This window comes from Dermacentor silvarum, chromosome 4 (assembly GCF_013339745.2).
Source record: "Dermacentor silvarum isolate Dsil-2018 chromosome 4, BIME_Dsil_1.4, whole genome shotgun sequence".
In the NCBI taxonomy this organism is placed as follows: Eukaryota; Metazoa; Arthropoda; class Arachnida; order Ixodida; family Ixodidae; genus Dermacentor; species Dermacentor silvarum.
In genome coordinates this window covers 182,513,771-182,526,138 of record NC_051157.2, presented here as the reverse complement: position 1 = coordinate 182,526,138, position 12,368 = coordinate 182,513,771, and the positions used below count along the sequence as shown (strand labels likewise).

At 45.3% G+C, this 12,368-nt stretch overlaps 1 protein-coding gene across 1 annotated transcript in view; it reads right to left on the bottom strand.

The window, feature by feature from the left end:
* Positions 1-9,543: 9,543 nt before the first annotated feature.
* The window catches only part of LOC119450822 (importin-7), a 77,084-nt gene continuing 74,259 nt past the window's right edge, over positions 9,544-12,368 (bottom strand). The window contains exon 20 of the mRNA XM_037714316.2: positions 9,544-10,939. Coding sequence (XP_037570244.1) covers positions 10,848-10,939 — 92 coding nt within the window. The 3' untranslated portion in view covers positions 9,544-10,847. The remainder of the gene's footprint in view (positions 10,940-12,368) is intronic.

The following is a 12,368-nucleotide window of genomic DNA, read 5'->3' as shown; positions in this document are numbered from 1 at the left end:
AGGAGCTCAACAAGGGCGATGCGGAGGAGGAGCATGAGTCCAAGGGCGATAAAATCGTGTCCGCGCGCCGTATGTGCGAGTGAAAGCGCGCGGGGGGCCTTCACGGAGAGCGAACGCACAGCGGAGGGCAAACACGACTTCCATCACGCGAAAGGCCATGGGGAGGCTGTGGGGGTATAGGAGGGAGGGTGGGCGACGCTGTGCTGTGGCACCAAATGCGTATCTTGCAACCGGGCGCTACAGTAACTGGCGACACTATCTCCCACGTGAAAGGAGCAAAGCGGGAAGGCAGCATGGGAGGGAGGGAGGGAGGGAGGGAGGGGGGGGGGGGCGACTTCTACTCTGCCAACAAATGCTATCGCGCCTGTACCGGCTGTCGGTGTTGTCGTGCACACCGTATCTTGAAAGCGATCTCCACACGGCTCTGCGCTGTGCTTACACCGCTCAGTTTCCGTTGAAGCGATAGACCGCACGAACCTTCGCTTGCTGCGGCGGCCGCGTTTCCCCGACGCCCGCCTTTTGACAGTGGTTGTCTGCGGCTATCGAGTCTATTCATGTTTGCTTGTGCGCGTTGACACCACGCTTGTTAATTCAGTTAGTAAGCGAATGTGTCAAGATTATGCAGCCGATAAAACTACTATCCCTACTCCTCATAGCTCTCTACTAATTTGCTATCGCAATTGATGCTTCGCCTTTCAGGCGAAACTGAGACATTTAAAAAAAATTTATTGCTTTGTCTGCCTCATGCGAAGATCGTGGGTACTTGTACATTAACCTTTCAACGTTCGTAAATTTAAACGGATGCAAAACTCCCAGTCGCACGCTTTGATTCTCGGATACGCGCGGCTGCTTGGTCTACATGTTTTGCATACGTGTAGGGCTTGAAAGTCGTTGTTTTGGTTATAGTGCGGTACTGCTTATAGTGCAGATATTCACGACTCCGGCGACTTACGTTATAAGCGGTCTACACTGTACCTTCAGAGTACATATGTTGCAGTTGCAAAATTGAATCCAGGCACTAATGATGACATGCTCAACTAGAAATGCTGAGGCAATGAGCCACTGGTTTCGGAATAGCTTTCCCAAAAATATACTGTGAAATACATTAGCGTTCTACTTACTATTATTCTGAAACGTCCACCATTTGCAGCTTGAGACAAAAATTAATTGGTACACCATTGTGTTTCATAGCACATTTTGAGAAGTCTGTCATGGTGCTAATCACAGAATTTATCCCAAGCGTACATCACTTCGTTATTGCCAGGTTTCAATTCTACAATGGCAACATTTGACCCAAAGTAATGAATTTACTACATTTAGTGAGAAATTATTAACTGACTACATGAACGTTGCAGTTCTCGTGCAATTAGTGTCTGGATTTGAAGTAACCCACCTGAAGAGTCAGAATTTTGCTATCTGCCAGTGATGATTTTGTAAAATATCTTTTGCCTAAATGAAATGTGGTTATCTTTCGCATAGGTTAACAGTGCAATCTGTACAAAAGGAAATGCCTTTAGGGATCATTACATTGGTAATCATTACGACAGTGTCATGTGGAGAGCGCACGTGATGTATTTTGCTTTTAGGCAATCATCTGATGATGGTGCATTGTTGTGAGTGCTGACGCATTTTGCTTGGGCATGTTGTATTTATTATTTGTAGAGTCATGTTTGGTGATGATTGGCAAGCTGAAGTTGCAGGGGGCACGTCACCTATCAGTGATCGCGGTTTGGGCAGGCGTAGACAAAGGCTGCAGATGGTGTGCAGCAGGGTTGCATGGCAACAACCTGCACGGAAGAGTTTTCATTGAATGTTTACATCTAGTCGAAGACCACAGTGATATCACATAAAAATATCCACTGCCTTTGGACTGAAGCCAGTTTACCGGATGAGACTTCCCTGAGAGAACTGTGGAAAGGTCACACAGCTGACCAAAGCATGCGTGCAGTAAATGAGCATGTGGAATGATCTTCTAGATATGCTGTGGTGTTGCACACTGTTCATCGTGTAATTTCTAGTGCAATGAAAAACTGTTCTTGTCAGTGCAGACTGTGATTTTTTTTTTCCCCCACTAATTTGTTTTCTTCGCCACTTTGGTTTCCTTAGTTTTTGCTGTTGCAATGAAAGATTTCAGGATGAAAATATCAATCAGATCAATCACGTACATTCTTTGCATGGTGATGTACAATTATGAACTCTAATATGTTACGCACTGAAATTTGCCAAGTCTTGCCGGAGCCGATTTGTTCCGACTTAAAGGTTTTAACATGGCCATATGGAACCATGTTGTGCTGTTTTTCAGCCATTCATCCATCAGCGATCAGTGCTTTTTTCAAAAGAGCCTGCTGGCTCACACCGCTGTTCATTCGATCGATGTCATTCAGTCGGCCGATGTCAGTCTCCTTGTCAAAATGGATTGTTATTATTGTTTATAGCTGAAGTATTGCAAAACATTTTTGTCTCAAATTGCATGCAAAAGAAGTTATACTAACAATTTAGTAATGGTTTGCATAAGGCATTGGGGAAAAATGCTTGAATGCGCACTGTTAAGAAAATGTGTGCTTTTATGTAAACGAAGGGATGAACTTATAACGTATGGTTTGGTGGCACAGCTGCATAGCTAGTTAATTGGTGCCACAGCTGCTGTCTATAGCTAGAGAGCCAGTGGATGTGCATTGGCATTACTGTCCAAGAGTTGAACAATTCTTCATGTACCTGACAGTGTTCTGTGTTAGGCACGTCTGTATGTCCACACCACAAGAAGTGTCCAGATTCCGCAGAAATGCACTTGCTTGAGGCTGCAACTGCACACTCGTGTGGCTGTCGTGTCTACTCAAAACACGAGTGCATTGCTCTTTTTGTATAGCATCACTTGTCCATAAAGAGGTAGCAGCTGATTTTCTTGCCTGTGTACCACAATGAACTGTGCAAAAATGTTAGCAGCATCACGTGCACTTGCTGGTGCAGTTGTAGTCATGTTATCTCTAGATGTGTTTGAAAGAAAATGCCTCTGAATTCCCAATCTTCCTTTTTTATTCTGACCAAGACGAAAATGTACTGCGTAAAACTAGCCAGGCATCTAGCTGTGACAAGAAGGGGCATTTTTGTAAGGGTATGCCAGCAGACGGAAAGGATACTAGAAAAAAACATCATGAGGCAAGACACAGAGAAAGGAACAGGAAGATGTGTCTTGCCTCACAATTTTTTTTGTAGTATCCTTTCCGTCTGCTGGCATGTCCTGTACCAACTCACCCAACAAGCCACTCTTAAGAAGGTGTAATGTCACGGAGAGGCATGTCACACAGTAATTTTAGAACAACTCAGCAAAACAGTAATAGCCATGTCACTTTAACCACACTGAGCTGCTCAATCTGGTCTAACTGAAGTGCACCCTTTGGTTACAGAGATAATCAGAAGGCATTGTAAAAGTTGCAGTACAACATATTTGGCAAAGAAAAATAAAGTTTTGAATGCAGCATGTTACTTGGAATGTACATTGATCAGTGATGTCATGGAGCTTTCTGAATAAAAGATGTGCATTGTTGTGCAGCATATTGTGCCACTCGGATTGCGTGGGCTTGGAATGAGTTGCCGTGAAAGCACGCTTTTGGGGCCTCTAAATGTGCAGTTTGCGCGCGTGCCGCACTTAAGCGATCACTCAAGTTGCCAAGAGTTGGCAACAATGTTGGCATCATGCCACCTAGGTGAAACGTGCAGTACCATACTTTTCAAAATATTAGTACTCTGCCAAATGTAAGAACTCTCTTCTATTCATAATGGAAGAAAGCCCCTACCTGCAGTCCTAAAAATGTGGTGCATGCAAATACATGCGTGTACCATTGTATAATTGAATCTTGGGCGTTGACATCATAGCAACTGTCGCGATGCCTTTTAAAAAGCAGTCCAAGGTAGACAGAAGTTTGCAGGAAGATGGAGGCTTGAAGTGATGAGCAGTAGTTGAACAAGGGATGTCGCTGAAGCCAACCTTTCGACAAGCAGACTCGTCTTCATCAGGGCAGCAACTGCTTTCCTTAGCAGCGTTTTTATGTGCGCATAGCTCACTCTCCCCCCATCCTCATTGGGAAAGGAGAATAAGCTGGGTGAGGGAAGTTGCACCAGCTTATTCTCCTCCCCTATTGAGGGTGGAGAGAGAGAGTGAGCTATGCGTACACAAAGACTATGGTAAGTAAAGCCGTTGTTGCCCTGATGAAGACGAGTCTACTTGTCGAAAGGTTGGCTTTAGCGACATCCTTTGTTTAACAAGTGTTATTCACTTTGAAAAGCGGTATAGTATCACAAACAGCTTCAACACAACGGAAGGTAGCTGGGAGGAGGAAAGAGAGAAAGGAAAGGTCAGGAGGTCAACCAGACATGCATTCGGCTTACTACCCTACGCAGATAGGGGAAGGGGGAGGTGTCAAGGGAGAGAAAGAAGAGATTGGGAAGGAGGCACCACCAGTGTGAACATGTTCGGCTGCCAATTACACCTACAATCAATCACTGAGGCCAGTCGGTCTCAGAAACTGCAGAAACACCTGTATTGCTTTGTGGCTGCTTGGACAATTCCATGACAAGATTGACTAGCCCTTCAATACAAAAACCGTAGTCTAAACTAAAGGTTCTCCTGGCAAACGTGAAATCGGCTATATACTTAGCATGTCGGGGGAATGTATTGTTACTGTTCTCAGTGAAAATGACAGATTACCGACATGATGCCAGAAACAGTACATCTTTCATATGACTCTCAAAGTATTCCCAAAACGCATGAGAATGAGTGTTCCCCTATATTTGGACACAAAACTTCACTTACTCTTTTAAATGAGTAAAAATGATCGTCTTTACTGTGGTTTCAATCACACTGTGTGGCTATAGTAAGATGGGAAGATCATTTGCAGAGGCCGTGTAAATTATATATCTTCTTGTCCAGAGGCTCTGGAACTTGGAAGGAGGAGGGAAGGGGGGAGGCAAGCATCTTCACAGGTTACATTGCAAGGAGGTACTCACCCCCTTAAATATAGCAAATATGAAGCCTTGGTTTCACAATAACAAAAAAAAAAAAAAAGTTCGCATAGGCAAAATGAGCCTGGCTTTTGCCGCCACTCTCGAAATGCACTTCTGGAGTCCTGTTCTCGTTCGTCTGTCTTCGCCACCATCGAGCTTCTTGTCTTTTGGCTAAAGTAGCTTCACATGCTGCGTCACTAATCGATGGGCCACTCCATTTGGAGCTATCTCTGTGACGTTAGACAGCGTGCAAAACCAAAGCACTTATGTTCAACTAATCAATCTGTGCCTGCAACCTGCTCCTCTTCCACCACACCCCCTCTATCCATTCTCTCTTCACATTCCAACCACCACAGCATCAACGCCCATCCTGCTCCGCAGAGAAAGGTGTCTCGTGGTCATGATAGTTGTGAACAAACATGCCTTCAATGCATTCACATCAGTGTCAGGTATGCAAGACACCATCTAAAATCAATTTGTACAGCACGCCAATTGTGTCTCAGCTTTAGTGTTGATGAGGCCTTAACCCTTTCAGCCCTGTATTTTTTTTAAAGTACAGAAAATTTTTCTTCGTTTTGTATTAATTTACTACGGCCTAAGAAGCACAAAATTATTTCTTTTATTCGGAGTACCACATCAGCATAAGATATGGCGTCATGTCCTAAATATAGGACACCAGGGCTTAGTGGTTGTAAAGAGCAATATGAAGTATTTCGAAGTTGCATATTATTCTCGGCTGTATCACACATTTAAATGTATAAAAACTTGCATGATGGTCATTTGACAGTGGTTCTTTTTCATCAGAGGTATCAAAAATATTCTTCGTGCTCGTTATACACGGCTCATCATTGCACTTCAATGGCCTCTATCTTTGATAGTCGCTTTGTCGGATGTGTTTTTTTTCATAGATAATCAATTCTTCTATTGTACAGAAATTACTGATCCCCAAGCCTGCAAAAGCAAACTATATCCCACTTTTCATCGTCTGCTACCTCCAACACGCAGACGTCCGTCATCAATGCACTTGAAAGGCCTCCATCTACTTGATAGCCGCTTTATCGGATATATTTTCGTCATAGATGGCCAAATCTTCGTCTATTGTGCAGCAATTACTGCTCCCCAAGCCTGAAAAAGCAAACTGTGTGTAGCGCCCACCGACGCCGCAACGCGACGACGCTAAGCTCAGCTCTCTCGGCCGGCGCCTTGGTGCCGGCTGCAAAAGACGACGAAAATAAATTTAGGCGGCGCGTGCTCGATGCGTAAGCATGGCATGCGCTAGTCTGTTCTAAAAGCATGCTGCACTGGTCCTCTTGTTCTGGCGCTCTGCTGCGACCCCTCGGTTGTTGTTGTTGTTGTTGCCTCAAAACATGGCTCGTACCCACGAGGGGGACCCCTCGGTTCCGGACATGTGTATCCTGGTTTTCATCGTCATCTACCTTCAACACACCCACTTCCTTCATTATTGCACTTGAATGGCCTCCATTTACGTGATAGTCACTTTGTCAGATGTATTTTCGCCATATATGGCAAATTCTTCGTCTACTGTGCAGCAATTACTGCTCCCCTAGCCTGCAAAGGCAAACTGTATATCCTGATTTTCATCGTTATCGTCTTCTACCTCCAACACGCACACTTCCTATAGTGCAGCAAACATATTTGGTTCCTTGATACACATACTTATTATTATAGGAGTCCCCTTTCCACTGAATGCAGAAGTTCAGGCTGACTTACCACCTTGGGAATAATAAAACAAGAAATCGGAAGCTGTTACAAGCAACAGCATCCTCACTGTACATTCAAATTATTCAGGGCCCTTGACAACCATTGAGCCCTGGTGTCCTATATTTAGGACACGCAGATCATGGCGTGCTGCGGGCGATGCGCAAATAAGAGGCAAAAGTTCCCGATATAAATACACTCCTAACCATATCAGAAACAACACACAAAATTGTGATTGCTACCGATACAATAGGTATTGAGTAAAATATTATCAAAAGACGAGGAAACTGCTGTAGTCGTGTTTCTTGCCTTCCGCCATTTTGATTTCACCTCTAGGGCTTTCTGAGAAAGACAAGGATGAAGAAACTGTCCCCTATGTTGGCGGAGGTGTATGGAGAATAGCTCAAATTCTTTGTTGAGTTTGCTAACCATTTGCGTAACGATTAAGAACAATTTCTTTTCGTGTCCTTTTTATAGGACGCCAGGGCCTAAAGGGCTAAATTCGTATTCACTGACACTTTACAACTTCAAGGGCGGTCTTGAGGAATGCCCTTAACATGCAACGTGGCACACGACCCGTAGCTATGGCAGTGTCCTGGCTTCGAACTGCACCGCACTAGGGCACTTATAGCATTCCTGCAGAACCCAGGTCTCGATCAGAGACTGTACGTAACTTTTGTGCTAGTGCATTTCGTGTGCTTGTATGTGTGAGAGAGTACTTTCCTTCCTTTCACTCTCTTTCATCCCTCGCTATCTCCCCTGGAATAGCATGCTGTCGCTAGGCCAAGTTTTCCAGATGCCCTTAAACTTTCTATTATGCATTTACGGCTGAGAAAATTAATAAAATAGAAAACCTTCACCGATGTACAACACATATTCCGTGCAAGAAGCGAAAGCAGATGTGCCAAACTGGGTCATGGTTTCAGATTCTGCATCACTTCTAGCTTTGGTATAAAAGATTCTACAGCTGCTAACAGGATCAGCGCTCCTTCTTCACCACGTATCCCTTCATCATCACAGCAATTGCATCATCTGCTACTGCCACAAGCATTCACACCTCTACACAACAAGAAGTAAACTGTCACAACTTCATGGCAATGGTAAATGAAATGCAAAAGTGTGTCAATTCAGGGACTCTGTGAAAGGGACCTCTGAAAACTGACAGTCTGTCCAACAGTGCCACCATAAGTGCAAGTGCCAGCAATAGTTAATCGGACACGTATTGTGGGTTACGCCACAGTGTACAATATGGGCTTATATCAAAAATGGGGGCACTTGAAGGGAAGTCAAGTGCAGGCCTGAGAAATCTCACCTGCAGTATCGTGCAATGATTGTCCACGCTCGCGATGCTGTTGCCGACTCGAACGTTTGATATCAATGTAACAATGTGTAGCGCCCACATCTGCCATGATGCCAGGAGGCGCTCACAGCAACAACAACTAAGGAAATAAAGATAGTAGTGGGGCATAGGCTCCAGTGATTAGCTCTGGTCATTTTTCCTTTCGTGCTCCACAGTGGTGACCTAGGACTGGAATATGACCGAACCCAGCTACAATGCTGCACACCAAGCCCTTGCCGAGTCAGGCTCAACAGAGTCAAGCCCTCGCCTCCCCGATATCGCAGAGGTGCGATTTCAGTTGACAACCTTTTAGACACAGAATTCCCAGGTGCGATTTACACAGGTCAAAGGACAATTCCACCTGCACCGGATCACTTCGCAGACTACCAAAGTGATCTTGTCTCTACACCGGAAGTAGTCGACGTCACCGATGTCCTCGGCCAGGTAAGAACTCATCTAAGCACCTCAAAGATCCCAACGCGTACCGTACGTACGGAAGGCACTTGCCTGCAACAACTCTTGACCAGCGAAGAGAGAGAAAGAGAAATACGTTTATTAAATCATATAAAAAAAAGTGAAAATTGTACATGTATGAAAAGGCAACCCCAGTGGTTTTTCCGGCGAGGTGCCTAGATTAAGTTAATGGTAAGCCAGCAAAGAACTTGGGGGAAAGAAGCCTGCAGCACAGCAGCTGTATGAAATGTACCTGCTGAAAAGTTGCGCAGATCTCTATGAGCTTCTTGCAATGCATCAAATGACATTTTAAACATGCTGTACTTTGTAGTAGGCATTCTCTTATCTACATCGTTACAAACAACAGATTTTTAGACTGCAGAAAATTTACTTGCAGTTAGCCTTTGCCAATGTGTCACACACATTAAAGTTTAACGTCAAGTTTTACTGGTAGGAGTTTTTTGTTGGGCCAGTTGGTACAGTCACAGAGCAAGAACTGGGCGCACAGACTGGACACAAGAGGGAGAGAGAATGTGTTGCAAACACAGGAGCAAAAGTATAGGGCACAGTTCAGGTTGCCATTTAAGTGGCAACACCTTGTCTGCTTTATGAAGAATCGTAAAACAGCAGTATCTTTCTCTCTCTCTCTCTCCTTGTTGATAATCGCACATCTAGCACCTCTTCCGACACTTGGCCACTATTATGTACAGCACGACATAGGTAAACTAGTATGCCAATCTTTTATTAATCTATTCAAGTCTATAGTATGCCACCATGCAGATCAAGAAAGTGTTTCAGTTTTGTTTCCACTTCCAATCCCTCTCGTTATATTTTGCCACAGGCTAAACTAAGTCCTTCAGTTGCAAGGAGTGCTATGGCCATTTCCTTTGCCATCCCATCTATGCAAACTGGTTTGATTCAAACTGCTGGTAGCACACTTTGCACACAGCCTTCTTACGGGCCACAATTGCAACAAGTAATGCAACATCAGTCAAACACAAAAACCATGCTAGTCAGCACTCTCCACGTCATCCACTTGTGTCAATAGATTTTATTTGTCAGTACTCTCACAGTTCCAAATGCAAAACTCAAACACAACGAGACCGCCACGCAAGCCTCTTTTGCACACCTTTAAGGCAACAATTGTCATTTTAAACTCATCCGTTTCTCTCCGCCACTCCCTTTTTTTCTACACCAGTCTTAAGACCACACTAGGTGCCACGCAGTTACGTGCGCTACGAGTGACGAAAAAAAAATAGTAGCCTCTTGTTCTTCTCAACACACCACTCACCTCCATTTGTACACTGGTGGCTCACGTCATGCAAGCCACAGAACCCACTTTCTTCCCCATTGAGTCACGATTGCGCATACCGGCTGCTAAGTCTAGTTTCGCAGCCACAAAGGTCGAAGCCCAAGCATGCAGCGCCGTTACTGAGATGCTCGAAGAGTTACAAAGAAACGAAGCAAAGCACGGGGGGAAAATCAAGCCACTGTACAACAAAGCCCCCTTTGCTATCAAAATATATGCATGCTTTACACACTTTAATGTGACAAACAGCCCACCACATTCTCTTTTTTTTTTTTCTTGACAAAAGCACACGTCTACAAAGGTGGAAGAGAGCTGCAAACAACCGTGCTTCTCACGTTTTTCTGCAGGGAGATAAACGCCGCTGCCACAGTTTTTTTCTTTTATCGCAAGGTGTCCGGCACACAACAGCACACACTTGTCACCACATCACATGCACACGTGCCAACTGTCATCGTCGGGGTGTCGAGGGAGATGGGCAGTAGCACGAGAGAAGCCACTAGTCGAGCATCGTCTCTCAGTTGTTCCGTGTGCTGAAAGCAGCAGCATGCTTTCGCCGATTTGAACGCCTAATGGCTTCGAGACTTGGTGAGAGGTGCGGCCACGCGGAGCCGCTTGGGTGTTTTCGGTGGCAGTCGTTTCTTCGAATTCTCCAGAGCGCCGATGCTCGCCGAAAGCAGCCTGGGAGAAGTTCGGTCGAGGCAGATGGGGCAAGGACCGCAGCTGGTGTTGATGGCAGCAACGCAGCAGTTGTAGATTAGGAACATACTCCCAGCAGATGGGTCGGCGCTGCGTCAAAAGTCTAGTGCCACAAGCACAATGCTTCCCCACACACGGTCGCACTGGCAAAGAAGTGTCCCACACAGCAGAGATACGAGGCCTTCTCTCGCATGAGAAGGCAGCAAGAGTGCACGGAAAAGAAGGAAGAAAACACCCGAGGCTAAAATGGAACAGCAAACAGGGAAAGAAAGGAGGCAAGCTGGAGGGACAAACAGAGAGAAGAAGCACGCCTTGGTTGAGCTGTGGCGGCTAGCAGAGGGGAGCACCGCCAAAGTTGAATGACGTGGGCACCGTCTGGTTCTGGAACACGTAGCCACCGCTCTTCTCGATCCGTCTCGACTCTGCGTGCAACAGAGCATGCCAAGGATAAGAGTCAGCTGGGCTGCCAGTTTACACCACAAGTTTAATAGTGCCTTCGAGTAAACACCCTTTGTTTCTTTGTATGCTATGTAAATAGACAATGATGCAAGAGCAACGATCGTAACTTCTAAGGTGCTATTCTCGACATGCATGCAGCCGTCATTATCCGCCATATTGACTCTCTCATTGGCTATCGAGAGCTCACGTGTTTTGAAATTTGTGCCGGGAAACGGAAGTTTTGCAAAATGCAATTTTGCGTTTTCATCAGAATGACGAAACGTGACGTGGAGCTGGAAATTTTATCGACTAATACTTTTCCGTGGTCCTTGGCACCTATATTGCGCCTTTAGCGCTTTAAAATGAAAGTGGACGGTAGCATGCAGAAGCCCGTGCAATGCATCTGCAATTTTGCGAATATGTGGTGGCGTTCCAAGATGGCCGGCATGTCAGTTGTTGATTGGCTGAAAGAATATCCCGTGGAGAGCGTCACAGGAAGGGCTGTTTCATAAACGTCAATTTGATGTTGCGCGACGTTGCGCTGGGCCGCCATTGCAGAAATTTTCCGCCACAACTTGTGGTGCAACGAGTCGCGCGAATTATGGTAATGAGCGGCCATATGCAATGACAGTCGAGAGGCATGCATATCGCCGTATTTTCCCTGTCATTTTGGGCCATGAAAATCTTTTGTTCAGAACGCGTGCTCATAGCATTTGCATCGCTCTCGGGTGGTGTTGGCATTTGTGTTTTGAACCATCATTTTTATTAAAAATACGTTTATTTGAAATAATATTGGTTGAAACTAGCAAACTTTGTGCGACTTTTTGCACTTTTCACTACTGCATTTGTATCATAATCAATATTACTGACTTTTCACGTCATCGAAGGCTATGAGAATGGTGACTTTTTAATTTATTAAAAGAAATGTACGCAAGGCCGCGCTTTGAAGTTTCCTCTCGCGATGCGAGTAAGCAGCGAAGTGAACAAGAGATGGCAGTTCCGGCACTTGCATCGCGCAAGCGGTTGCCTGTGGCGCGCGCAACGCTATTGATGATATTCGGCCGCTTCTCAGCCAGACGAGTCGGGCCGAGTCACTTGCATTCACGAGACAGCGATAACGCGGCCTAGAACGTGCGCTCATCATCACTGGTAGGTCGCGTATGTTCTCTCAAGGTAGAAAACAAGTGCGTGGACGCCAATATACGATGACTCATTCCGTTTCCCGAGGACACGCATCCTAGCTAATGAAGCAGACAACAGCTTGTGCGCATGCAGACAACGGAAGCGAGAAACGATTTTGAAGGAATAATCGTACTTATAAAGCTAGCTGCTTTATTTTTACTGGGGAGGAAAACTGTTTTGCTTTATCAAGAACGCTAGGTTCAATGACTACATTACAGTTTCTTAGGCGAA